At 41.6% G+C, this 27853-nt stretch overlaps 1 protein-coding gene across 1 annotated transcript; it reads right to left on the bottom strand.

Moving 5' to 3' along the window:
• Positions 1-127: 127 nt before the first annotated feature.
• On the bottom strand, positions 128-15107 carry LOC145432639 (ATPase family AAA domain-containing protein 2-like). Its single transcript, XM_080309489.1, has 17 exons — positions 14817-15107; positions 12845-12962; positions 11393-11508; positions 10509-10683; positions 8892-9048; positions 8742-8833; positions 7707-7820; positions 7503-7634; positions 7009-7141; positions 4811-4915; positions 4652-4748; positions 4294-4468; positions 3695-3842; positions 2103-2279; positions 1260-1368; positions 865-961; positions 128-157 (listed from the first exon to the last, which is right to left on the bottom strand). Exons 1-17 carry the CDS (start codon positions 15089-15091, stop codon positions 128-130), a joined length of 2250 nt encoding a protein of 749 aa, XP_080165615.1. The 5' UTR covers positions 15092-15107.
• Between the last annotated feature and the right edge of the window lie 12746 nt (positions 15108-27853).

Genomic DNA, 27853 nt, shown 5'->3' on the forward strand with positions numbered 1-27853 from the left:
TCCGAAATTTCACTGTTTAAACTGCGTCCGGGAGGAATTTCTAAAATATGCCGAATGTCCGGAATTTTGAAGGCTTGAAGTAAATCGACACAAACAAATAACAATATTATTTTTCGCCAGATTTATGCTACATGAGATTTTTCTTCGCGATGTTAACCTGCCGAAGGCAGCATAGCGAGAAAAACTAATAGCTACGCCCGTAAGGGCGTAGTACAGAGTTTCCGCAATGGATCCACCAAAGTTCTTGTTCAGATTTTAAGACATGATGTATATATATAAATTGGTAGGAATTCAGTAAACAAGACATTCTGGTGTTTTGGCCAAAGGATCTTCATCCGTAACTTGTCATAGGCGGGCTTGACCCTACCGACAAGAATTCAAAGCTTGGGTGTTTTGGATACACAGATCCTGCCGTTATGCTTGGGCAAGTAGTCTCTCTTATCGCTGCACAATCTAGAAGCCGCATAATTGGTAGGGCTATAGCAGCCGACCCGAGCGCTGGAATTGAACCAAACTGGTCTCAATCGAAAGCTGGTATCGCACTGATTTCGGCAATGCAAATTAAAATCTTGATACGGCAATGGAACCACCTCTCAAAGCACTCAAAGTTTGAAAATCGGCAGTGTTACGAACAATCGCTCGCCCAATTAGGCTGCTTTTAGATTGCCCAATAGTAAAAGACACTGCTTACCCAAGCGTAACCACAGGGAGTTGTGTATCCATCCGAATGTTAGTAATCTATAGTAACCTGTGTATCGTGGCAACAGAATATATATTTGAAGATCTTTAGTCGCATTACAGAAGTCATTTGGCATCTGGCAAAAATCGATTAACCACCAAAACTATGGGAACGGAATCGCTTACCGACACCACTTTCTCGAGTAAAGCCAAAAACTTGGCTCTGTCCACGATAAACGGAGGGGGCGGCGGCGGTTGTTCCACTTTGTCGGGCACGGACCGGCTATTTTTACGGCACCGTGAGGACATGCGCCGTGGCGGACTCTGCACTGCTTCTGAAACGAATATGTTGTCACAACATGATATCACACGGCGCACGAAGGCAAATCGCTCACATACTTTGATTATACTCGTTGGTAACGACTAAAGCTAGGCAAAATCGAGCACCCTCCAATGTCGTCATAGCAGCATAATGTATAAATGATGTGGTGAGTTTAAACACGTACGTTTCATGCGAGCACAAAGATTAAAATGCTGATTCTAAATCACGAAAACGATAATTTCCTATATTTCCTCTATACCTATTCCTCATCACCGATTCCTCACCCCTCTCCAGCTTCTGAACCTCCTCGGCCGTCAGGGGCGCAGGCTCCGGGGCCTTGGCCACCTCTAGACGCTCTTGCACGTGACCTGGATAAAAAGATAGCCGGCGTGAATCATCAACACAAAATACACATAACTAAAATACAATAAATGATAATGAAAATAGAGCAAAAATAGCCGTAGCATTTAGTTGTCAAACGTGGTTCAACCCAGTGATTCTCAAATCTCATCAGCCAGTCATTAAAAACTTACCAGTCTTCATAACCTTACCTCCAAATCTAAAACTTATAATCACCCCAACCCAAACGCAAACCTTACTGCAGCCCTAACTCTTAACATAACTCTAACTCAACTATATTAGATATTAAACTGTTCCTGTTATTAACCTTTTTTTCAAATTTCAAAGGGTAACATTGAAATCGTATGGTTTTCTAAGCAATCGTCGCACATCAAATTTGGTTTAATTCCAAAGAAATGCCAACATATCTTGATGCCAGGAAATTATAAAGACCGAGTGTAAAGATATGTAAATAACCAGTATTCTGAGCAACAAGCTTTCGACATAGCATCATAGCTAATTGATAGAATTTACTGAAGTAAATATAAATATTTTTGTAAAATCCAACGTTTACTATTCTACAAAGTTCACTTTGACGGGTTGGAATTGAGCCCAAATTGTTTTAGTGTTTTTAGGCAACCTATTTGGCGTTCTCCATCAAATTCAAATTATTAATATCGTAAACTTAATATAAAATCCAAAACTCTCTCTTCACTTCGACATGTTTAAAGTAAGCGGACCACGATATCCGTTCCATACTCACTGTTGTCTGTCTTTCTTGCCGGTGGGGTTACGGCGTGAAGTAAAAAGATGGGGGCGAAATAGACCCGTCTTTGTTCGGCAGTGGTGTGAAACCTGGACTCGTACACCTCTTGGAAATCGGTGTGGAAGAGTTTGGAAAAGTAGCGGGGTAGCTGGCGGTAGTCGCAACTTGATGACGCTGTAACACAATTCCATTTGGAAATGAGACTTGGTGTTGACACTACTGGCGAATTGTACACATTGAGTTTCTATTTGTGATAGGTGTTCCACACACTTCCTATGGTGATTCCACGCATAATACGAATGCAAACTTATGCCAAAGTCGTGTTCTACTATAGATTACCAACCTATGGATGGATGCGCAACTAAGCCTTCGCACTTGAATAAAATCTTGAAATAAAAACAGAATTATTGGCAGTCCTGTAACTGCCAAACCAAGCGGTCAAATTCATTAATACTAGCCTCAGTCCAAAGTATCTGTCACACTGATTCCGAATATAGAAATTCAAATCAGGTCAGGGCAATGGAGCCCTACCGAAATAGCCGTCAAAACCTCAAAATAGGCATTGTTCCGAATAGTCGCATGACGCAATTGGCCATTATCATGGTCATTGTTTAGCTGCGCTACGATTTTTCAAGACAATGAACTTTGAAGGGTGCTGCAGGGTGGTTCCATTGCCCTGACCCGACTTTAATACAACTTCGAAATCAGTGCGACAGTAGCTTTTGATCAAGACCAGTTTTACCAAGGGGACTTGCAACTGAACAGAGCTATCCCTCAAAGGGCAACCCCCATCAGCATGAAATTTTCACAGATGCTAGGTGTCGCTATGCTACGAACAAAATGTCGCAACTTGTAGTTCTAAGCTTCTAACCCACTGTATTTGGATTTGGCAGGAGAAATAGTATTCCGACGCGCGAAACACCGTACCCCAAAATTGTGATGCCACCTTTCCGATCTAATGCCGGTTTTAGGAAGTCATAGAACAGGCTTGCGTGTTGCTAAAATTCAAAGGATTATGTGCAACTCGCTTGGGAGAAATTTAGTTTTGCAATTTCAAAATTCATTAGTTATTCAAGTTTGCTGTGGCGCTCTCTACTCAGACCATGTTATACCTAGGCCAAACAAAGAATGAGTGAAACATAGATCTGGATGTTGGCTTTTCAAAAAAAACCACAAGCGTCATACCGAAAATTTACAATGGAGAAAACCGCTATAGAACGTTTTAGCATTGGAAAGAAAATACTAACCGTATGCCGAGTGAAATTGAAATTCAGCAATTTTTACTCGTTTTTTGGTGAGATAAGGCCATGCCGAGAAAACAGAGGCACCATGTTAATATTTGCAACCCCCCCAAAAAATTTGAAAATTCTGATGCTTTTTTAAATTTAACGGTTGCTAGTCCCCTCAAATTATAATGATCGGGTCAACAGCTGGAGGATAGTCTATTATGCTGCTTTTAGCCGGCTCAGCGGTAGACCTCTCTGGGTATTCAAGTGTGACGACTCTAATAGCGCATCTGTAGGCTAGTAATCTATATCTTTGAACAGGCTACACCGTAAATAATATCCGATTTTACAATCACCACCTACCCAGGAAGAGAATGGGCAGATCTGAAGGAATATCTCGCAGTAGAGAGAACACGGTCGACTTGACGCTTGGCGACGCGACCTCGCACCATTTGTCCGCGTTCGACAAGTAGATGACGCTCGGCGTGACCCGTTTAGCCTCTCGGAACACCTAAAATATAAAAAGATTATCAAGATTTTTGCACGAGACAATATCGGTCAGGGCTACGCTGCAGTGAGATATCAACCGATACTCTTGTCGCTCTTATAAAGGCAAAGGTGGTCAAGTCACTGCTGCTACTGGTGGCTTAATCCCAAATTGCATGATGTGTCTTTATGACTAAAGCAAAATCTCTATCATGACACTACAAATACGTGCCTCTTTCAGAAATATATTCAGTATCGTGATACTTGTGCTATTTTATGATGTTCCCATGATAATTTCACCACAATATACGATGAAACTAATCAGAGTATCAAGACTTGATATGAGACAGAGTGTCAAAACAATAATTACAGGCAGTCAGTCAACTAACTGGGATTGGTACCTTGCACACAAGTCTGCCAATTTTACCTGTGATTTTATATTCGTAATTACAGTAATACCAACACTGATACAGTACCTGCGCGCAGGCTTCTTCAGTCGTCCTAACGTCGGTGCCGTACATGGATGCCGAATCGAGACAGTGAATCGGGATGCTTTCCATGTCGTGAAGTAACGCGGGCACGACGTGCGACAGGAATCCCGCGTCGGACTCCCCGCACACAAGCATTCGAGGTCGGTCCACAGTGATCAAACTGTCAATATAAAGAAATTACACAAACGGAAGGCCAGCAAAATCACAGGCAATAATTTCTTTTACTATGATGGTCCGATAGCAAGCTCGAGCTCAATGTACTATTCTTCTTAGATTATACACGAACTCCGTTTGTTAACACAATTTAGGCTAAAGCCTTAAACTTGAAAAGAAATACACTTACGTCTGCTCTTCCGACGTGATGGCACGGACAACGTTGCTGTAATTCGACGATTCGCCGGTGCAATGCCCCAAAAGTGCCACCGAACTGACATCTTCATCTGCACAAAAAAGCGACCAATTTACGCCACGTCAAATGGAACGGCGTTACACCATCACTTACCTGTTTCGTTTGAATAGATCGACACAGGAGGGAACCAAGTGAGCTGGTCGTCTGCTCCAGAGTTGTTGGACGACGTCGTAGTAGACTGAAGAACTTTTGATTTTGCTGTACACAGAAAAGGAGTGTATAGTAATGACAGCAAGAAGGTCATTAAACAAAAGGAAGGTTCAAGTATATCTGAGTTAGCATTCAAATAAATGCACTGGGTTGGAGTTAGATTCGGGCTGGGTGCAGTGTTGTAGTAAGTTAGGTATAGTTTGAAGCTGGGGCTTGATTGGGTAAGCTTAGCGTTGGGTTTGGACTAGCTTAGGTTAGTTTAGGCGAGGCTTTAGATTGGGTAAAGGTTGGGTTGGATTAGGGCTCGGTTTAGATTATGTTAGATTTGTTTCGGGTTGAGTGTAGATAAAATTGGGGATGGGTTAGGCGAGAGTTAGATTTGGTTAAGGTTGCGTTAGATCGGGGAAGGAGTTAGACTAGGTTACATTTGCCTAGGGTTGGGTCTAGACTAGGTTGACGAGCGGCTAGTGCTGTTGTTGACTAGCATAGGCTTAGTAGTTGAACTCAGTTGAACACACAGCCATAGGCGCCGAACCTGGGCATGCAAGGCATGCCAGGCATGCCTAGACATTTTTTAGGTATGCGGCATGCCTAGAATTCGGTTTGGCATGAATCGGTATAAACCCCGATTGTGTTATTTAGAACGAATCGCAATGTATTTCCGTTTACGACATTACCTGCTACCGCTTATGTGAGCGAGGTGACCCGTTGCGCGTGGCCGATTGGCTACAAGCGCGTTGCCAATTAACGAGATTTGTCTGTGCACAATGTAACGCGACGCGATATCCCGCTGAGATGATCGCGAAATTGTGTCATTGATTGCCGTGCGCTCGGCAATCATCGCTTGGGACGCTTGCCTGCTTTATCGCGTCTCCCACAAGCCTAGTTTCACTCGCTTGAGCATGATGAACAATCACATCAGCAGTAGGCCCGGTGCCATCGCTGCCTGCACTATCGCATCTGCATTGGCGCACACGATATTATCGCTTGTCTACACAATCGCATCCGCAACAGGCCTGGTACGAAAGATATCATCGCTGGCCAGTGGCCAACTATCGCGTCTCTCGAGCCTAGCATGCGTTAGCTCCAATCTTTCGATGGCTTGGTGACAATGCCGTTACGTGTTTGTTGGTTAGCGATTGTAATTAAAGAGCGACATCGCTGACCTGAATGACATCGAATGTCCGCAGACATGTGCGATTGTGAGTGCGCCGTGCATGCGCAAGTGAATTCCGCTAATACCTAAACATAACCATCAGAAGATGTGTGTCAACTGTCAAGGCTTGAGTTGTAAAAGACGAGAAAGGTTTGAACAACCTGAAATCGGTGCCATTATAGAACAGATTCCATAACAACTCGGACATTTTGCCTTGCGCAAATCGTCGCCGAGGTTACGTAATACGCGTTGATAAGCGGCGTATTTAATTGTTCGCTAGCGATCAGGGACTCGCTAATTGACAGCACTTCCGGACTCGTCGACAAGCTTATCATACGCGCAAGTTTGTTAACACGAAGATATTGCATAATTGGCATTTATGCAGGCACTTAACCCTCATGAATTGATGCTATATTATCCCTAATTATCAATTCCGTCGGATCATGAAATCATTCCTCTGTGACGTCATCAAACTCGCATGTCTAAGGAAAATTAGCGTTCGGCGCCTATGCACACAGCGCAATGAAAACCTAAGCTACTGCGATACAGAGATTGCCAACTAGAAAATATTCACATCTTCCAAATAAGATTAGAATTACAGCAGCACAGTTTCCTCCATATCAGACTAGAATCACTGAATCCAAGAAAACTTGAAAATTGAATCAGCATCAATTCACACCAAATCAGAGTTCATTGTAGTAAGCAAGAGAATGACAAATGTCCGCGCAGCAAACTTGACTCGTTTGTCTCATTATACAGTTCTGCAGTATTTTCAGGAAAACCAGAAATTCAATTATTATTCGAATGACACCATAGATGTAGTTCATAAATTGGATTGAGTTGGAGCAGGGAAACATTTCACAAATTAGATTAAAGTTAGAATTTTGCGACAATTAGCTCAATTAGTCGTAGTCTGCTACGGCAAAATAAGGGTTGGATATTATTTGTCAATGCTATCGACCAATCGAAGTAAGACAACACAAACCTTTGAGCTGCGGCAACAATCCGGCGAGTTGTTGCACGATATTTTTCAAGTAGCACAGCAGCAAAGGCTTCATTTTAGCGGACAGCGCGCGTCCCGGGCTGCCGGCGGACCGCTGCGAACTAGGTAGGATTGTCTGGAAAAACATCAACATACCGATAACACTCGTACAACCGTCAAAACTGAATTATCTGGAATACTAATGGAAATTTTGCCACAAAATAGGGGTGCCGGGATGCAGAAGGAAAAGCTGGCTAAAAAGTACTTTTCAGACAGATCCATGGTATCGGAATGTTTGAAACTGTAATATCGTAAAGTCACTATCGTGCCTCTCCAATCGTTGTTCAAAATTTTGGATTTGAAGTGATAGTTTTCATGGCGGAAAGTTTGATACATTAATGTACATCTAGAATCACTGACTGTATGTTACTGACTGCCTCTGAATATAAATATCAACACAGCAGAAAACTAACAACAAATAAAATACAGGCATCTACCTGGATAGCAGTTGTGAAGTCGTTGTATTCGATAGAAATAGAATCAACGTCAATTTGAAGCTTGTCCGAGGTTTCGTAGATCTGCGGGTACCTTCTACGCAAAGCCACCAGCGACGCCTCCGCACAAAGAGCCTGAAAACATATTACATGGTTGAAAGACGTGTTCGCGAGTCTGATCACATAAAGCAGACAGCTAACACTCACCCGGAGATCGGCGCCGCAGTAGCCCACTGTTCTACTGGCGAGGTAATCGACAAACGTCGGCTTCAACGGTGGGTCCCATTCGCTCGTGTGAATTTTTAAAATTGAAGCTCTCGCCTGTCACAGTGGTAAGTGGGTGGTAATTAACAAACGGTGACGATGGCAATTTGATCAAGTTATTGCCACGGGATAGCCGGGGGTAGTGACGTATCTGCCACAAATATGTTTTCAAATTTGTTTTCAAAGTCCGGTAGGGCAAGTTTTCCTACAGCTTCCAGCTGCTTCCTAAATACTCAGACGCTATTTAGTATGGTGTTTCAAGCTGTTTGAGGAATCTTATCTCGCAACATTTTGCAACTCTCCTCTATTTTTTACTTATTACTGGAAATCTTTGGCACTACATGTAAATATATCGCTTGATTATTTCACCGCCATTTAAAATTTAGGTCCTTTCTGATTTGACGTACATTCAGGCTAGACCGCCGAAAATGAGATTTTCATTGAGTTGCCAACATTGAGTTTTGCAACAGTGCCTTGCATACGGAGTGTTTTAAGTATCTCATACCCTAATAATTTCAAGGAACTTGAGCACAAAGGCAACTTTTAGCGCAACTTTTCTGAAAAATAAATGCAACTTTCTGCTGATTTGACTGCATTGACCGCAGACATCACCAAGTACAATAACGCTTTTTAAATATATATTTATAAAAAGTGATTTTTTCCTGGCAGGGCCTGGATTGCAGAAGTAGTAAATCACATTTTGTGATATGGGCGATCGGAGAATCTCGTCCGGTAAAATAAGGCTCTATTGATATTGTTGATGCAAAGGTGGCTGAACACTGAACAGGTTACATCTGATATTTTGCCCGCGATCAAATCCAAAAATCGACTTGAATTTAAGGTAGACAATTATCAGAGGATACTGCACAAGCACTTCTACACTTCAATATATTGTTCCCACTAAAGGCAATGCCTAGAAACACGTGTTATACATTTAGAAAAAATCACAGAATTCGACAAACAGGAAGCATCGAATACCTCTTTATCAGGCAAGGAAAATTGGAATTCTCTGTCAAAACGTCCGGGGCGTCTCAGGGCAGGATCCATGGAGTCAATACGATTCGTAGCACCTGTGTCAGAAGAAAAATTGTCGTGACGTGCAAGCAAAACCGCAACTCAGAATCTCACCTATAACTGTAATTTCGCCGCGGTTGTCCAGGCCGTCCATGAGCGCCAGCAGGGTCGAAACGATGGACGAATGGATCTGGTCCTGCCTGCTGGACCGCGCCGGCGCCAGCCCGTCGATTTCATCGAAAAAGATGATCGCTGGACGCATCTGATAAGCCTGCGACACGAAAGGCAATCAGCCAATTGTCAAGAAGACTTTCACACAATATACGACCGAGACATTGGATCGATTGTATGGTAGGTAGCCTACTTGAATATGAGTGGAGTATCGATTGTTATGATTCAACTAGTTAGAGATGATTTAATTGAGCAAAGAGAATATATACCGATCTAAAGCAATATTACTATTTTACAGTGTCAATAATTCATATTAGAACTAAAAAACCTCAGTTAGCCGTTTATCGAAAGCATTTTGCACACAGCTATGAATAATGAAGGAATGTTCAAAATCAACTATTTTAAATTTTACTAGCTGCCTGTTAACATGGATAGGCTATCTAAAAAAAACACGTTACACTACAAAATTGGCTCGTTTCCAATCAGCGGACGCGAAGTTACTGAGGTCCAAATTTAAGATATCAAATCATAGTATTCACGGGAGGTAGATCTATAATAAATAACTAAACAATTTGCCCCCGTAAATACTATTCTTTCCGAATCCAAAATTTTGTGTTCTAACAACTTCACTTCTACTGGTTGGAATTGAGTCAAAATTGGTGGACCGCATTTTTTTTTTAGGTAACCTCACAATTTTATCAAGTAGCCAGCAAAACTTTGAAAAAATGTCAATTTTGAACAGCCCTAACATACATGGAGTAGCGACTTCTGTCAAGCAGAGGTAGCCTACTCTGTTATTGACGACCTCCGAGTACTGGTAGATATCATTGTGGGTCATAATGTGTTCTACAAATTTGAAAGTGTGACAACACAACACAACACAATCCGAATCCCAAAAAGCACGACACTAAAATCTCTGGAGAGAGAGAGAGAGAGAGTCTTTATTTTCATCGAACCAAAATACATAACAAACGGCAGTGATGGTGGTACAGAAAATATGCGTGCACAGTATTCGGTATTAGATAGGAATGATCGATAAGACCATGAAGGTCATCTAGTCTGATCACACCAGCATCAAACAGGTACACTTGACTCAGAACAGTCTGGCTGTAAGAAATGTTTAGTTAGGAAAGGAAAATAGAAAAAAAATTAAACAATGGTAGCAAATGATCAATGAAGCAATGTCTGGGCGAGGTAGGGCAACAGTGTTAGTGTAACGACAAGAGGTGATCAAGTAGGGCTTTTTTGAATCTATTATAAGGCAATTCACGGATATGTGATGGTAATGCATTCCAGATGATAGGTCCCGAGTAGTCGATAGATCTCTTAGTTAGGTTGCTATTGGGTTGGGGTAAGTAGACGTTTCCTTTAGACGAAGATCTCGTGTAATGGGAATGGACATGTTTAGCAGGTATGAAAAAGTCATCAAACACAGGAGGCAGACTATTGGAAAAATACTTGTGAACAACTTTTGATACTTCGAAGCGATAGGTCGGAATAGGTTTTGCGTTAGTCAAGGTGAACCCCACACACGGATGAAAAACACGCCCCTCTGTCTACCTGGTCAAACAAGATCCGCAGCTGTCGTTCAGACTCTCCCGTCCATTTGCTGAGGCAGTCCGCCCCCTTTTTCATGAAGAACGCCACCTTGCGTCCGTCGCCAGAGCATTCGTTCGCCAGGGCGCGCGCCATCAGCGTCTTCCCAGTGCCGGGCGGTCCGTAGAAAAGGCAGCCCCTGCAAGCAATGTGTACGGGATTAACCAGGGCCGCAAAGTCAAAGATTTTCCACATTTACTCTTGACGAAGCCAAATGAATTTAACATCCATTGGAGGAGTATTTGTTGAAATGCTCAAATCTGAAGAGAGAACTTTATTATACAATTGAATATATTCATATTGAAATAGGCCTGAGCTTGTCAGAAACTAGCTGAGAATGGAAAGGAACTATGCATATCAACAATCGACAATATTCGGTGCTACTATTGTTGATATACAATGTTTTTTTTCAATTTTCTACTGAAAATCACCCCTGACCAGTGTGGTACGAAAATATTCGGGCTCATATCAATATAAATAGGCCTATATTATTCAATTGTACTTTAGAATCCGATCAAATGTCATTGCAATAAGCCGTCGCAGTCACAGAAGTTGTCAAATCAAGTTTTCCACATAGGCAGACCTTCACAGCTCAACTTGTTACCGCGAGCACCTTATGAAAACATCTCCAGGAGTCATATGTGCAACGAGGATAATAAGAACATGAATTAACCCTCCCAATCAAGGATGTGAAGTTTTTCTACATAAAGTTTTACATTAAATTGATTGACTATCGATCGATACTGATTTTATCACTTTCCAGTGCTGTCACGGACCCCCCTGCTAACATCATCATGAGTCGCCACCACTGTGTTCGAAAGTCTATAAAAAATAGCAAAATTACAAACCTAGGAGGTGATACTTTAAACTTCTGGAAAACCTCGGGATACCGTAACGGGAACACCACCATTTCTTTGAGCGCTTTGATGTGCTTGCCGTGACCGCCTACCGATGAAAATTTGACCTGCGATGAAAATACAACATCTGGTGACTGGAGAGCAAGCAGGAGCAGTGGGTATACTATGGAAGGAAGTATTTCCGCGTTTTCGTAGCACCCACATAGTTGTCGACTACATACACTTCTTCTCAAATGGATATGTTTTTAGGCTGATTCCACTTCTACCTACTTGAACATTTTTTCGGGCAATACTACTTTATATGGGTTGAATATTGTAGAATCATTTGTTTTAAAATTGTCGAAATCAGCGTGACATAGCCCCTGCGTCAAGGTGATTCATATTCAGTGACCGAACATGCTTGTAGCGACGTTGGTCATTTTCTGTCAGTCGCGAATACAGCCCACATCTTGCATTTTCAAAAGGAGTCAACTATGATCAACAGCTAAAATCATAGGCCTACGACCCCTCGGCCGTAGTACCTTATGAAACTACTTGCTTAAACCCCTTTCTTATATCCACTCGAAGTAGCCTTCACATCAGGGTTGTAATGACTCGAGACTCAGAGTGCCGAGCCCGACACATCATTGTAATTTCGAAGAATAGTAAGGTAACCACACTTTTGGTATTTGGTCTATTGGTACTGGTAGGCTAATTGAAAATGCAAATAAAAAATTAGCATATTATGAATACGTATCAGTTGATATCACCAAACAGCGTTATTAAAAGGTTAAACAAGATTTCAACTGGAAACTGACCAGGCAGCACAATGACTCGGACTCCAGTCAAAATACCATGAATTGGACTCGACCCTCTGCTCGCTGACTTGGACTCAGACTTGACTCGGTGGTGATTTGAAAATGACTCGACTTGACTTTCAATTCACTATCGAGTCAGGTCCGAGTCCAAGTCACTGAGTAGAGTCCGAGTCATAGTATTGCGACTCGAGTTCAAGTCCAAGTCATTGTGCTATCTCTTAAGTTTTAGTTCAATTCGGTTCAGCCCACATTTCAACTCTGCCAAAGTGATATAGAATGGCTCGCATTCATAATATGGTCATTTTCCTCGGTCCTAACGGTTTCTGGCTCTGTTTCCCAAGTATCAGGGCTGATAGACAAAATACCAATAATGCGGTGACCTGACTATTCTTCGAAATTACATAGAAATGTCTGTCTTGGCCGTCCTAGTCTCGAGTCACGCACAATGACTCAAGTAAAAGTCGTGTCAATACAAAAAGTGACCCGGGTCAAGTCCTTAAACACATTTTAAAATCGGCTGGAGTAGTCATTACAACCCTGCAACAAACTATTAATCAATAAGATCACAAACAAAGTACAGTTTACGACCAACGGAATCAGTCAAAACGTAAATAACTTTAGGCCTAACCGAAATTCCCGTTCTCACCGAGGTATCAATCGCCATCGGGTCGATGTCTGCCGTCAACGTCGAGTTCACACGTTTTCTGTCCCCGGCGTACGAATGTTTGGCGATATCAGACATGGACATATTGACGGGCATGCATCTGGAAAAGTTTCGTGACATGACATTAGAAAAACATCGTAGCTAAAAACAGAAAAGCATTTCAGGTGTGTTACAAAGATGTGCAACTATCACAAGCAGCTAACGCAGTGGTTTTCAAGACGGCTTTTGTGAGCCGGTCTTAGGGGCTGGAGATCAAGACACACACTCATCACATACATACGATGTTCGATGACACGCTGCTTAGCAATCGTTGAGCGTTGAGTGTGTCATACCCTCCAGGGAGGCCCTGAGATTGGCTCACGGATCCGGTAGCATTCCATGGCACGACTCACTTTTCAAAATCCGCAACTAGAATTCAGTGTTGGGATGACTCGAGTCAACTTTTTCGCATTCCTCGACTGCACTTGAGTCGCTTTGCAAAAGAGACTTGACTTGGCACTTCAGAAACGTGGCTTGACTATATGTATATTAGGGTTGTCCAAAATTTGGAAAATCTCAAGAATGATGGGTATCAATGTCTCATTCTATAGATTATTGATAAAAAACCGCAATGAGCCTGGAATAAGCTCACAGGAAAGTTGTTAAGATTTGTCGCAAAGCGTTTGAAAGTAGCTACCGACGAGTGGGCGTACCAGCGACCATGGAACGGCAACAAGACTAGTAATCACGAAATCACGGCTCTCGATTGGCTAATCGGCTATGCTTCAGTGATCACGGCGGTAGTGGCTTGCTGATCAGTTGTTACAGGAGTCTGCTAACGGCAGTGATTCTGTAAGCGCATTGTAGGTTGGTTGGCAGATAATGATTTAAGATTGATTCAGGACATGTTGAGTGACTAGATACGTGATGATGAACAAACAACAGCTACTTCACACAAACTTAAAGCAGGACTGGCTTACTGTGAAGGAAACCGCCGTAGCCTACACATGTCTGTTTTGACCGATGGATAGCACAGAGCATGCGGAGAAATATTGCAAAGGCGCTTATGCAAGAGGCGAACGAATTTCTTGTCTCAGAAGAGATGCATCATAGTTAAATACAAATATAAAGCTCAACAATGACACTACTTGGTCTGATCTTATTAGGCTCCAGTCGTGCTGTATAACTCAAGTCTTGAATGCTCTAAGGATTGGTCTTGATTCCGTTCTATGGTCGCTAGCACGACCAGTCGCCCACTCGTCGGTAGTTACTTTCAAACGCTTTGCGACAAATCTTAACGACCCGTTCTTGTGAGCTTATTCCAGGCTCATTGTTGTTTTTTATCAATAATCTATAGAATGAGACATTGATACCCATCATTCTTGAGATTTTCCAAATTTTGGACAACCCTAATGTATATATTCTCACGTTAGTGCAGATATGTATTGTATTTTACCATATATCAATTGGTAGCTGCTCGTGGCTTCGTATTCAATCCTTTCTACTTAAGGTGATAACAACAAAATGTAGCATGTAGCTAAACAGTTACTAACGTATTCTAGTAGCAGTTCTACGCGTGCGTGAGCGATACAACGAATTTTTGCATGTATATGTACCTTTATATTCGTTAATTGATTCAATTATTCTGTCTTTCACACAGCTAGAAAAATGTAATGACTTTGAATGATCACTGACACTTCGAACATTCAATTTGACTTGACTCGTGACTTGACTTGAGTCACCTCCTAAAAACGAGTCGCTCGACTTGTGTCAAAATGCGCAATGACTCGAATTGACTTGTGACTAGACGGTGGTGACTTGATCCCAACACTGCTAGAATTACAACTACCGACATTTCAAAATCCGCGCAAGCACCGGAACTGTTTCCATTCCAGTATTAGCCGACAGTCAACCCAAGTAGATATGCAGTTTGTACAAGACAGCGAACGAGGCGGCGAACAGAAAGATATCTCACTCATTTCGAGCTCTGTCCGTACTCTTCTTCTGGCCTTTGTGAAATTTCATTTCGTCGTCCGACGAGCTGTCCGTAGAACTGTTAAGATGCGTGCGCTTGATGTAAGGGTCGCGTCGAGATGAGGACAGGCTTCTTTTATTTCGACGCCTGGCCGGAGAGCAGGGAAGGGCTTCGAATATTGACCGCGACCGTGTCCGAGGTGCGTAGTGCACTGCCAAGAAAGAACAATCTCTTTTAATCAGTGGCACAATCAGTTGGTGTTTGGGAAGCCTCATATAATGCAAAATCAGTGTGGCTATTATAAAATTACGCCACGTTAGCGATTCATCCTGCTTGCATCCAACTTGTGTTCGTAGCACCAGGTCTTATGAAACTATCTTGTCCTTATTTCAGAAGATCAACAACAGTATCAGATTAATAATAATGCAATGATACAACAAAAAGATTGGTGTCGGAACGAATTGGAGCAGTCTTTGGAAGCAGACACGCCCCTGGGGCTAGACGATGTAAACAAGAGACGTGTAACACTAGGGTTGTTCAAAAAAAACTTTTTTTCCCAAATCTCACTCGCCTAGTGACTAAATCGTCAGGTTGTACAAGAAAACGATGCACACCAAATTTGACTCAATTCCAACCAGTAAAGGCCGTCCAATCTTGAATTGAAATTTTTAATTTATTAATAAAAAGAAAAAAGAAAAAATTCGCAAATTTTTCTGTCAACTCCATGAAATTGTTGAGCTGTCTTCAAAGACGATGCAAAACAATTTGAGTCAATTCCGACTAGTAGAAGCGGAACTATATGAGTTTTTCATTGATAATCCCCGGATCAAGGATAATCCAAGAAATATCAACGAAAAACTCGAATAACTCCGCTTCTACAAGTCGGAATTGACTCAAATTTGTTTTGCGTCGTTTTTTTTGAACAACCCTAGTGTACACTGGATGGAGAGAAATAATGGGTAACATAAAATAACTAGCAATAAATACGAATGACGCATGTGTCAATAGGTGAGGTAGATAAGAGAGATTTTCGGCATTGAGAGGTGATTAGGGCTGGGCGAAGGTGATAACTAGTGCGATTTTTTTTTACATGTCAAAATGTTTTTGAACGTTATAGGCCTACCGTTGTAAACGGCCAATTGTCTGCTTATTATGAATCATAAACACGGTCAAATAAAACAAATAGGTTGATAATATGGTGTTATGGTCAACATACCGCAATATCCTAACCGAAGAAAGACTGCTTGGGCATTGCATCATTCTTATACAAAGAAGTGCATTACGAAAACTTGTGATGTAGACAGCATTGTCAGAATGAAGCAACATGGTGTGTCCCCAGCAGTGTACGCACAACTTAGATGTTGTCAGCCAACAACTACTGCTGCTGTTGAACGTTCTTTCTCCATTCTTGGCAAGCTTCTTAGTAAGGACATACACTTTCTACACAAGAATGTAGGAAAGTATCTCTCGTTGTACTGCAAAAAATTCTAATTATTTCTACCATGATACATATTGAAACTACTGGAATTCTTCATAGATGTCGATTTCGTTTAGTTTTTTCATGTAAATAGTTCCTTGCCCGGGTGCGCTGTGTTCGATAACAACCCGGACATTACACTACCGCGACAACAACACTGATTACCTTCCTCTTCATCTTCTTCCTCTGTCGCGTCGCTCTGGCTTCCCTCGTCCTCTGTCCTCTGAAATTCTTCATCCATTTATATATATTACCTTCAAGCCTACGTTATGATAAGCTACTTTAGATATCAAAATATATACAAATGCAAATCAACTTCATTGCATTGTCACGGATGACGATACCATGTTTACGGGTGGGAATCCTGGTCCATTTAGCGTAATATATTTGGTGTGCCAAGACACTTCTCAGCGTCATACCTGTGTTTATAGTCAGTAGAATCTTTGGTGTGCACGAGACACCACCGATTCCATATTGGCCACGTTATACTGTAATGAAAGTAAGCTAGTTAAGCCTTATGTGCTCTTATCTCATCTCATGACAACTTTCTGGCCTGATGCCTATCCTCTCGGCCTCTCCTATATCTAATACCGGATACCATAGGCGCTGAACTCAGGTATGCTAGGTATGCCGCGCATACCTAGGAATTTTTTTGGGTATGCGGCATACCCAGAATTCGGTTTGGCCTGTTACTGACTGGGTGGTGAATTGATCGATTTAGAAATAAGCGTTTCGTAGTGCTGCTGAACACGTAAGTAAACCGACAGCAATACGTTCAGGCGCTTAACGAAACTCCGTCCTTCAGTTACAATTCAGTTGTCCGTATTTTATCAGTGTTGCGCGGGGCCACGGCCAATTAGCCGGAAGCGCGTTTCCAATTTGCGAGAATCGTTTGTGCACAATGTAACGCAACGCGATCTCGACGCTGAGATGATTGCGAAATTAGGTCATTGATTACCGCGCGCAATCGTCGCAGGCCTGATTTATCCCGTCTCCGTCAGGTCTAGTTGCGCTGGCTTGATGAATCGCATCGGCAATAGGCTCGGTGCGCACTATACCATCACTGGCCTGCGCACGGTAACATCGTTGGCCTACACAATTGCGTCGGCGTGGTTCGAAATATATCATTGCCGGCCTAACTATCGCGTCTCCGGCCTAGCATGCTTTGGCTCCTATCTATCGGTTGTGATTAAAGATTGGTATCACGAAACTTACTGACATCGAATGTCCGCAAAAATGTGTGACTTGTGCGTACATGCGTACTTGATTTCCGCTAATACTTAACTTACAGGGCATGGTATGGTATGGAATGGAATGAGAATCTTCCATACTCCATACCCGCCCAATCGTTCCATACCATACTTGACAATTTTCCATACCATAGCAACATTGTTCCATACCATATTTGATACTTTTTCCATACTTTCGCAACTTGGCCAAGCTCTCAAGGGATATTCTATTTTTGACGTGTGGAAATGTTCCAGTGTATTATATTCTAATTATTTTGGATGGGATTATCCATTTACACAGCCCCGATGCTCCAATGATATCCCCAGTTTCTTTATATCATATGTCGACAACGGTGTAAAATCGTACATAGGCCTATACAGACGGAATTATTTGGAAATCACAACAGAGTCTCATGACAAGTAAATCTAATGTGGTAACGTGCTAGCAATAACCTCATCTATAGAATTGCATAACACAAAGGTATTGTCAAATTATAAGATAGGTTCCCAACCTTTATACACTTTAGAATTGAATCTATTTTGTAAAGACTTGCTATTGGCGAAAGTTAAGACCCCCAAAATGGAACAGCACGCAATAAAATTAATGAGCAGTGAACTGGTAACCGTATACGCAATGTTGCGCCTCCGTAAAATGGATATGTGAGGTAAGCTGACAGAAAAATAGGAAGGGTATGAATTTTTTTCAAATGTGCCAAAGCATCACTTTACATGTGTAAATGCCGAATATATTGCATGGGTCTGATAAACTTCCTGGTGTTGACGAACTTTTATGCGTATGGTAGATATAAGCCACCATAACCTACACCAGTGGTTCCCAACCGGTGTGCCGCGGCACACTAGTGTGCCAATTGGACTGCTCAGGTGTGCCGCGAGCAAATGCGCTAAAGTGGGTCGAAGTTTAACAAAAATCTTAATTTTGAGTGTGTCATTGTTGGAGTTTCTATTGAATTTACTATATCAAGACACGCGATGTACAATCCGATGCAGTGAACAGATACAAGGATGTCGCGACGGCCATAGTAACGTTATCTCAATTAGGCATCCCCATCAGGTCATGGATTGGGTCTTTTTCTGACTTTTTATTGTGAAGACGCTCTGAGCACAGCAACGTATATGGTCGGAGAATCTCATAAATCTGCGACGCTTCGTAACTTGCTACTGCACTGCCATGAATGAAACTGGGGCCACCACCGTCAATGGGTGTGATGCGCTAGTTTGCCCCCATATAGTAGCATTTAGGACGGTGATCGATAGAAAACTAGACTCGGGCTATTGGACCGTGATGTTGAGGTGTGGCCGAAGGTGACCTTTTACTTGTCACCCCATCAGGACCGGAGGCAGAACAGGGACGTGACGTAGTTGATGACCTTTTTCTGTTTCTATTTGTAGTCGTATTCTTGCCATGTCTTCGTTATCGATGATGATTTTATACCATGCCGATATAACATATTTTGATTCCTGAGATGCCAACTTATAGCACGGTCCACTTTTTGTAAGACACTGCTTTTGCAGATCCGAGGACGGGTAGGAGCCAATATAAACCTCCAACACCTAGGGAGGCATTTCCACCATCGAGAAATGTATACTCATTTGAAAGTGAGGTTCACGTTTACAAATTAGAATTGCCGACATAGCCATTCACATTGCGATTGTTAGGTAGCGTGCCAGCATTGCAGGTAAAAGTAGGCTCAGGGCGCAACGTAATTTTGCAGGTGACAAATTTGAGAATTGAGAAGTAATGTTGATCAAATTATATCAGTTAACAAATTTCACCGGTCCTGAGGTTTCCATCCCGGTTTGTTGGAACTGTAATTGAACAGCAGCTGGCTGCCAGTAAGACTCTTGACTGAGGTATTGCTATCCTAACAGAAGCTATTACACGATCTGCATGGGGACGCATTTGGCTTCCAAGTATATACAGTAGGCCTATACACCTCTATACGCGCCTGTATTTGTTAGTGACGATCGCGATTGGACTCTTCCATGCGACGGTTAATTACATCGACAGCGAGGTAGTGGGCAGACTTTGTTGTCAAGCCAATCTTATAAAATTAACCTCAGCCCGAAGTTTGAACGAGATCTCAGCAGGCAAGTTATGTGGCAACAGATGTAATGGTTGATAATTCAAAACCTCACACGAATTGAGAGAAAGTCCCTATTCCTGCCTGCAATAAAATTGTAAAAAAAGAAGAATTGAAAACGATCCCCATGTCAAATTATACCATTCGTAGACGTATTTGTGAAATGTCCGCAGATATAAAAGAAAACTTAATTTCTTCTTTGAAGCAGCGAAAAGTCTACTTGAGCACACCGAAAAGGCAGAAGTAGCCTACTTCGTCAGTGACCAGTAACCACCTATATAAGACTGTGGTTGCTGTTATACGCATTCTGGTAGTTTGCTTTTGCCGTAAGCCAAAAGAGTTCAGAACCACTGTGCTAGTGTGCCGCGAACTCTTTTTCATTTTCAAAGTGTGCCGCGAGGTCAAAAAGGTTGGGAACCACTGACCTACACTGTCGCACGCTACTATTACTCAAGCAGTAAGAAATATGTCATTTCCTCAGTAACGAGTCCGGCTGTGCTATCAATTAGCGATTCCACGATTTCCCTCGAGTACATATTCATATACATATGAACTTTTATTTTAACGAATCAGCTGATTTCAATCACACCATTTCGTATACGAATGAATAACAAACTATATCAGGGAGATCGCGTGCCGCTGTCCACTGGATTCTCGCTAATTGGAGGCAGTGATAATACGAATTGCTGAATTGCAAATGAGCGAAGAAATATTATAGATATATACGATCGGCATTTCATACAGACGTTTAATAAACGAAGTTAATAATGTAAACTGTAAATAATATGTTTTCCAAAGTGAGTCTTTTCCCAACCAGAGGGCCCTAAATTCCCCACAATTGGGGTATATTCTTCACCGGTTGGAGAATATTTCTCTAAATATAATTTTACACCACTACAATCATTTTGCGACAGCTAATCAAATGTCTATTTTCTCCGCCAATCTGTGGGTCGATCACACTCGTTAGCTTTATTAGCCATATCAAGGTGTCCTCTGTCCATTATATCAGAAATAACCAGATTTCATGAAGATACAATGCGTGTTGTAGGCCGGCATATGGTAACGTCGCTCCAAGACGAGCTACATATTTTCGAATCACAATGATGGTTATGTCAAATAGATATTGCGTGATGATCATCCTCCCCAAGCGCAGAAAATTATTTCCAAGTTCAACAAATTGATGAAAATATTCAAAACTTCTACATTCTCAGAGTCTGCGATTTTAAAACTACATTGGTTATTTACGGAGTGGGAGTTACGATAAGCGAAATGTACTTGTAACGCGCTCGCCGTCGAATATCATACATTTTTATGATATTTAAATCGGAATAATTATCATTAATATTATTTTCATTCATATGTGCGTCGCGAAACTTTGCTGTCTTCAAATAAATGTCGACCCGGGAAGGGTGAGTCGTGAATCACAATTTGAGATATGAACAATGAACATAGACAGAGAGCGATTTTCTGTGGTATGCAATCAATTTGACAAATCGAAAGTAGGATTATTGTCATGGTTCTGGCAAAACTGTCAAAGTATGGATAAAGTATGGAAGTATGGAAAACACCCTCCATACCATACTTGGGAAATTTCCATACCATACCATACTTGCACTCTTCCATATTCCATACCGAAATTTCGTTCCATACCATACCCTACTTCCATACCATACCATACCATACCATGCCCTGCGTTGAACATAACCAATAACCATCAGAAGATGCGAGTCAAGGCTTGAGTTATAAAAGTTGAGAAAGGTTTGAACCACCTGAAATCGATGCGGATTCCATTATAGAACACACTCCATAACAACTCGGCTATGCGCCTGAATATTTGATCAAACGCGAGTGGTCAGAAGGCGCAACGCGAGGCAACAAGACCGAGAACTTGATACTAAAGATGTTAATTTCTATATGCGCGAAATGTTGCGATTGTCATCTCCTGCTGTGAAGGAACATGATATCTTATGCGCCGGCCGGAACTATCGCTTCTTCTGTGATTGTGATGTCAGACTGGCTCAGACATTGAACAATGAACATGGACGGAATTGATTGAAATACATACTGACCGTGAACAGACAGCGGCGTAATTGATTTTGACTAACGCTAATACTAAAACAGAACGATCAGAAAATGTCTTGCAGGCTCCTGATATTGAAACTTCTAACTCCTATGAAATCAAAGTCACTAATGAATAGAGTCCAGAACAGACTTTCTATCCTGCAACCTTATTAGCCGTCGCCGAAGATGCGTATTCGTTTGTTCTCGAGGCGGAATGATTGAAATCTCCCGATTGTCGGCTCGCTAATTGATTACACAGTCGCACGCGTTGGTAATCTTATGGTAGCGTGATGTGTCGAGTATATTACACAAGGATGCTGATCCGATCGATGTATTATCGGCATTGGTGCATGTTCTTAACTATAATAAACTGATGCCACTTTGGTAAATTTGAAATGGATTCAATCAATTCAGCAAGCGGCCTGCCTAATCGTATCGTAATTTTGTCACCATATACAAGTGCCAGGTGATATTGAACGCTTGCGAGTCGGCTAATTTGCCAACTCTGGCGCACTATGACGTCATCCCTTTGTGACGTCATCGATCTCGCATACCTAGGGAAAATCAGAGTTCAGCGCCTATGCCATTAGGAATGGGGAGTGTTCTCATTGACGTGACGCGTATGTTCTAGCGCTGAGCACGGCTGTGAAACGGGGATCATTGATTAGTCAGGTGCCTTGCTGCTTTGTTGTTGATGGACTGTGTTTACGATTGAGGTGCAGGACGTATCAGGCGGCGTTTTGACTCATGCTATTAGCGAGTTTAGCGCGTGATTAGTGAACATAGTATTATAGCAGTATACAACTATTTGATATAATAGACCTGATTATCTTTTCCTTTCTACTGGGATAGAAACAAAGCTTACAAATGTCTATTCCAGTGACTGGGGAAAACCGCCAGTCGGTTACTCTAAATATTTTGTTATATCCCAAGATATCAATATACTGGTATGAGTTTTGCCAATTTAGGAATAACTATCTTCGATAATCTATAACTGGATCTAATCTGGCTACTCCTGTGCAAGTTATGCAGTATTTGTTCGACCTAAAACTCTAAAAGAACTGAAATGTTTTCCACTATTCTTTGTTGCTTGACTGAGTTTATGTATATCTGTTTTTCTAGGATTAGCTCTAGTGCGAAATGTCTGAAAAAAAAGAAAATCGTCATCTAGTACAGCAGTACCGAAGAAAACTAGAAGAACACGATCTCAGACACAGCATTTCTTAGTTGGGCCATCTGAGGAAGCCATTACGGGATCGAAGTTGCCCACTCTGAGGCAAGTTATGCAATATGTGCTACACCTGAGAGAGCATTCATTTTTAAAAAATGAACCAGTCAAGTCACACATTCAGATCGCAGTAGATGAAGTGATCGGTTTTTGGTTACTTGCTGGCATAAAGACTACACAAAAGTCAATGCCACTAAAAGATTGGAAACAGTATGGAAACAATGGCTGTCACTAAAGAAAACTGCGGGCCGGCAATATGTATCAAAAAAACAAAGCGACTTTGAAGCCAAACTGAGTAAGCTATGGGATATACGAGCCCCTCACGCGATAGCGACAATTGAAGCAAGTAGACTTCTTTCTGACGATAAAAAACGTGAAGACATAGCATTTTATCAGGATCAAAGGGGTCCGAGATTAGCAACGATCGGTGGCAATGATAAAGTGTTAAAAGCGAAAATCATGCAACAAAAGAGACGGACCATGAGTGCAATAGAGTCTGCACCAGCATCAAGTAGCGAAGGTGGATTTACAAGAGCTCATCTATATCTTCACAGGTAGCTGACGCTTCTCACAGCACTGATTTTGAACTTGCACAGTCGACATCTGATCATTCCGCTAAATTTGTGACTCTAAAAGCTCCTGTAAACCTATTCAGCGACGAAGACCTATGCCAGGTTTTTGATCGCTTGAAAGTCAGTGATAATGCCGCTACCATGATAACTGCAGCACTGATTAAAGCTTGCGATGGCAACCCTAATGACTTCCATCTTTCAAGATCTGGGACCTATCGACGACGCATTGCAAATCGTTTGGAAATTTCCGAATCTATCTTTGAAAAAATATCCACCAATCCACCAGAGCACATTGCATTGCACTGGGATGGAAAGCTCACTAAGAGTCGTCTAGGATATCAATTTGAGGCCTTGGCAGTGCTCGCATCGTCTGCGTATTCCGGCGCATTTAAGAAAGGGAAACTTCTTGGCATTCAAACTCTGGAAAGTGCTACAGGAAAAGCACAGGCTGATGCATCATTTGAACTGCTGGAACTTTGGAATTTAACAAAATCTGTTAGAGCTCTTGTGTTTCACACAACATCCTCAAACACTGGTAAAAACAAAGGTGCGGTTCCGTTACTTGAAGAATTGATTAACAGGAAAGTTTTCTACAATGCCTGTCGCCATCATATTTATGAACTGGTCATTCGAGAGGTTTGGAAGTGTTTGTTTGGATCGACAACCACAGGCCCTGAAAACACGGATTTTAATACCTTCAAGAAGAAGTGGAAACATATTGATAAATCAAGAAGCTATAAAACGCTGAAGTTTATTGAAGGCAGCTGGTTGGCCATGAAAGCTGATGAAGCAAAGCAAGAAATAATTCCACTGATGAAACCCAATGATAGAAAGCAGAAAGAAGTCTTGATAAGAGACGACTACAGAGAATGTGCAACTGGCACCTTGGTGATTTTGGATGACAAATATGTTGATCATCGTTTTCGCAAGCCCGGTGCTACTCATAGCGCTAGATGGATGAGTCAAGTCCTGTACTGTCAAAAAATGTTCATGTGGAGTGAGCAAATGGACTATTCTGAAGAGTTCATTGAAAAGTTGGAACGAATCAATACATTCATTGCTTTGTTTTATGTTCCAGCTTGGTTGAAAACTGGTATTGCATGTGACGCACCTTGGAATGATTTCAAATTCCTTCATGACATGAAAAACTTTTCATTATGCGATCTCACTGTTGCTGATGTGGCATACAAGAAATTGCGAAAACATCATTGGTATCTAACTGAGGAAATGGTGGTATTTACCATGTTCTCGGCTAATCCAAAGATTCCTGACAAACTGAAGGAAGCGATGGCTGCTAAATTGCTGAAAATGCCAATCCCTGAAAAATTTCGCAGAGGTATGCCTCTCAGTCTGATCTCTGTCTCTGAGTCAATGAGTATTGAGTATGGTCGATTTGATTGGGCCAGAATCGTGGTTTCTATTAGATGCTATACATTGAGTCTTCCAGTTTCGGAATGGCATACTGATCCGGATTTCGTGACTGCTCAAGAATTTGTGAATACTGTTGAAGTAGTTAATGATGCAGCAGAGCGTATGGTAAAATTGAATACCGACTATGCTGCGTTCATAACGGATGACAAAAAACCACGAGTGAGCCTCCTACAAGCTGTGGAAGATCACCGGAACAGATATGCAGATTTCTCGAAAGCAACCATTTCATCCACCTGATTTATGTAATATTTTGCCAAGTTGATCTCTTTCTTTGCCTTATTTTTTCGTTTCCTGTGATGTTTATTATGTGGCTGTGAGTGGATGTTACATTTAGAGTTGTATTCTTGCACATGGGGATCCAGGAAATTGATGAACAGTGCCGGGTAGGTTTGAGGGGTGTAGGATATGTGATCCAACAAAATGACTATCAGTTTTAGGTAGTTTTGAGCAGTTCTAAGGCAGTGTGGGACATGGAAATGATATCCTGAACTAGGAATGCCTTATATAGTGGGGTTTTGTAGCACTCCAAACCGCAATAGCTTCATAAATCCATGTTTTATGTCCCTTTAACTAGGCTAGGTAAATTCGTGACACTCAGATTTTAGGGGAATCCCCTATTTTCAGCTGCTATTCTTCCAGCTCCAAGTGCACACGGATGCAGGCGACGAGTAAAAAAAGTAGCCAGAATATGTTTTTAAGGTGTAAGGCATGGGAATCGGACTGAAAACCTGGACTTTTTGAAAGTCGGTCAATTCTGAACAACCCTACGAGTGTACATGCATATTTTCTGTATCACCACTGCAGAGGTGGTCAAAGTAGTCAAGAAAGCTACTCAAGTAGAAGTAGAAGTAGCGACGGAAAAATCTACTCAAGTACAAGTAGAAGTACTTTTTCCATGAGCACCCTAAAGCTACTTGAAGTAGAAGTAGAATTGACTGACTTTAAAAGTACTCAAGTAAGTAAGTAGTTGTGAAAACGATCCTAATTCGTCCACATGGATTGTAAAAAGGTTCAAATTGAGCTATGCGAAAGCTGACGAGCTTGATTCATATTGATGCATACCAGCAGGTATCCAATTTTCGATAGCATAAGCATTCGTCCACATCATGCGAAGAAAATATAGGATTGATATGGAAATTCGATACTTATCCTCTGTTTTCTCGAACAGCACGTTTTAGAAAATAGCATGGTATGGCGCCATCCCCCATATTATAAGGTCCGTAGTTTAGTCGAAGGGCAATACGGAGAAGTTGTATAGGATACGGTGTAAACACTTTGCACGATTAGTAAACGTTAATAGAAAATATGGTGGACCGTAAAAATGCGATATTGTGTAGCTTTATTTCCGGAAATTAAAGGCATTACTACACTTGCTTTTATACTTCAACATGTAAGATTTCCAGATAAAAGAACGGATTTTAATTATAATTTAAAGTATATGATACTCGGAATTGAAAATGAAACATAAATTCTACTTCTAATAGCGAGACACGTTTTTCATGCCTTTAGTCCAGAAAGTTTCAAAGGTGGTATGTCAAAACAGCTCTAAAAGTCCACTTTGCCAGGATAGGACACGCCATGCGCAATGCGCATGCTAGATTACGATATCACAAGTAAATGCTAAATTGCGAAACATCAGTTTCAAACGTTTTGATGGTCCACATATACTGTGATGAATTATTTCGTATGAGCGAAGGGGGACAATGTGGTGTGAACGCAGGGATATCTAGATATCTAATTCTAGATATCCCTGTGTGAACGGAACCACGCCAACCCGCTACCTATATTATATTCATCGGCACTTTCGTGAAATCATACTGGTAACTCCGGAACCATTGCGCGCGAAGCGCGACGAAAATTCTGGGCTTTACTCAATTTTTATGAAAATTAAATGTTGATACTCCGTGAAAACAGCCCCGAAATTCCTCAGGCTATCTCCCTGATTGAAAGATTGAACTACTTCTACTTGACAAACTGAAAATAGCGAAAAGTAAGTAAGTAGATCACAAAATATTACGAAGTAGAAGTAGCGAAAATCAAATATACTTGAGTAAGTACCAGATGTAGAGGATAACTACTTGAGTACTTCGAAAAAGTAGAAGTACTTCGTTACTGACCACCTCTGATCACCAGTTGGCAGTTGTTACGTATTTTGGTTGGATGACAATAAAGACTCTCTCTCTCGTTGCTCAAGACTCAAGTTATCACCGATCGGCCTTGATAACGGCTTAACCCTAATGGGACATACAAAACTGCATGCATGCAATCAAACGTTTGCGATCGAGACAATTCAACATGCCTTCAAAAAGCTCAATCAGTTTCAACTTCAATAACAATTAAGTCCTCACTTCATTGGCGAGACCGTGCGATTTACTTTTGTAGTCAACGAATAACACGTGGTCAATTATAAAGCTGCTATCGATGCTCCGTTACCATATCGAGACATGAAGAGAATATGAGTTCTCAAGCATATACATTATACACTATACACAACAGTCATAAGACACGCGTAATTCTTTTTGCAGCAGACACTGCCGCTGCGCGCGAATCCGACGAATGAAAACGTCTACTCATCAAGAAGGGTGAAAGGTCGCTATAATGGAATTGACAACTTGAAAGATTTCGCGCAACTTTAGTATTTGAGCAATAAAATTCATACAAGATTGATGTAATTCAATTTAAACGGGAAAAATTTTGCGACGTGAATTCTTCAAACTACTCCTTAATTTTCGTCATGCCACTACACATTTCTGATTGACAGCCAGTACGTATGACGTCAGCACTTGATGAGAAATAACAACAACAAAAAAAGAAATCACAGAACGCTCCGTGAATCAGCGACCTCAAAAGATTGCGACAGCAGCTGCTCATCTTCTTGTGTGTTCGCTTGATTGCATGAAATGAAGGCGATACACTTCTTGTTGTAAATTTAGAAGT

The sequence above is a fragment of the Botryllus schlosseri genome, unplaced genomic scaffold (genome assembly GCF_051294905.1).
Source record: "Botryllus schlosseri isolate E-star unplaced genomic scaffold, Bs_hap1 Bs53a, whole genome shotgun sequence".
Taxonomy (NCBI): Eukaryota; Metazoa; Chordata; class Ascidiacea; order Stolidobranchia; family Styelidae; genus Botryllus; species Botryllus schlosseri.

Coding starts and splice junctions, on each gene's coding strand:
- LOC145432639 (XM_080309489.1), bottom strand. CDS start 15,091: ATGAGGCTTCCCAAACACCAACTGATTGTGCCACTGATTAAAAGAGAT. Junction 8,834..8,891: donor CGGCGAAATTACAGTTATAG/GTGAGATTCTGA, acceptor CTTCTGACACAG/GTGCTACGAATCGTATTGAC. Junction 7,142..7,502: donor ACTTCACAACTGCTATCCAG/GTAGATGCCTGT, acceptor ATGTTTTTCCAG/ACAATCCTACCTAGTTCGCA.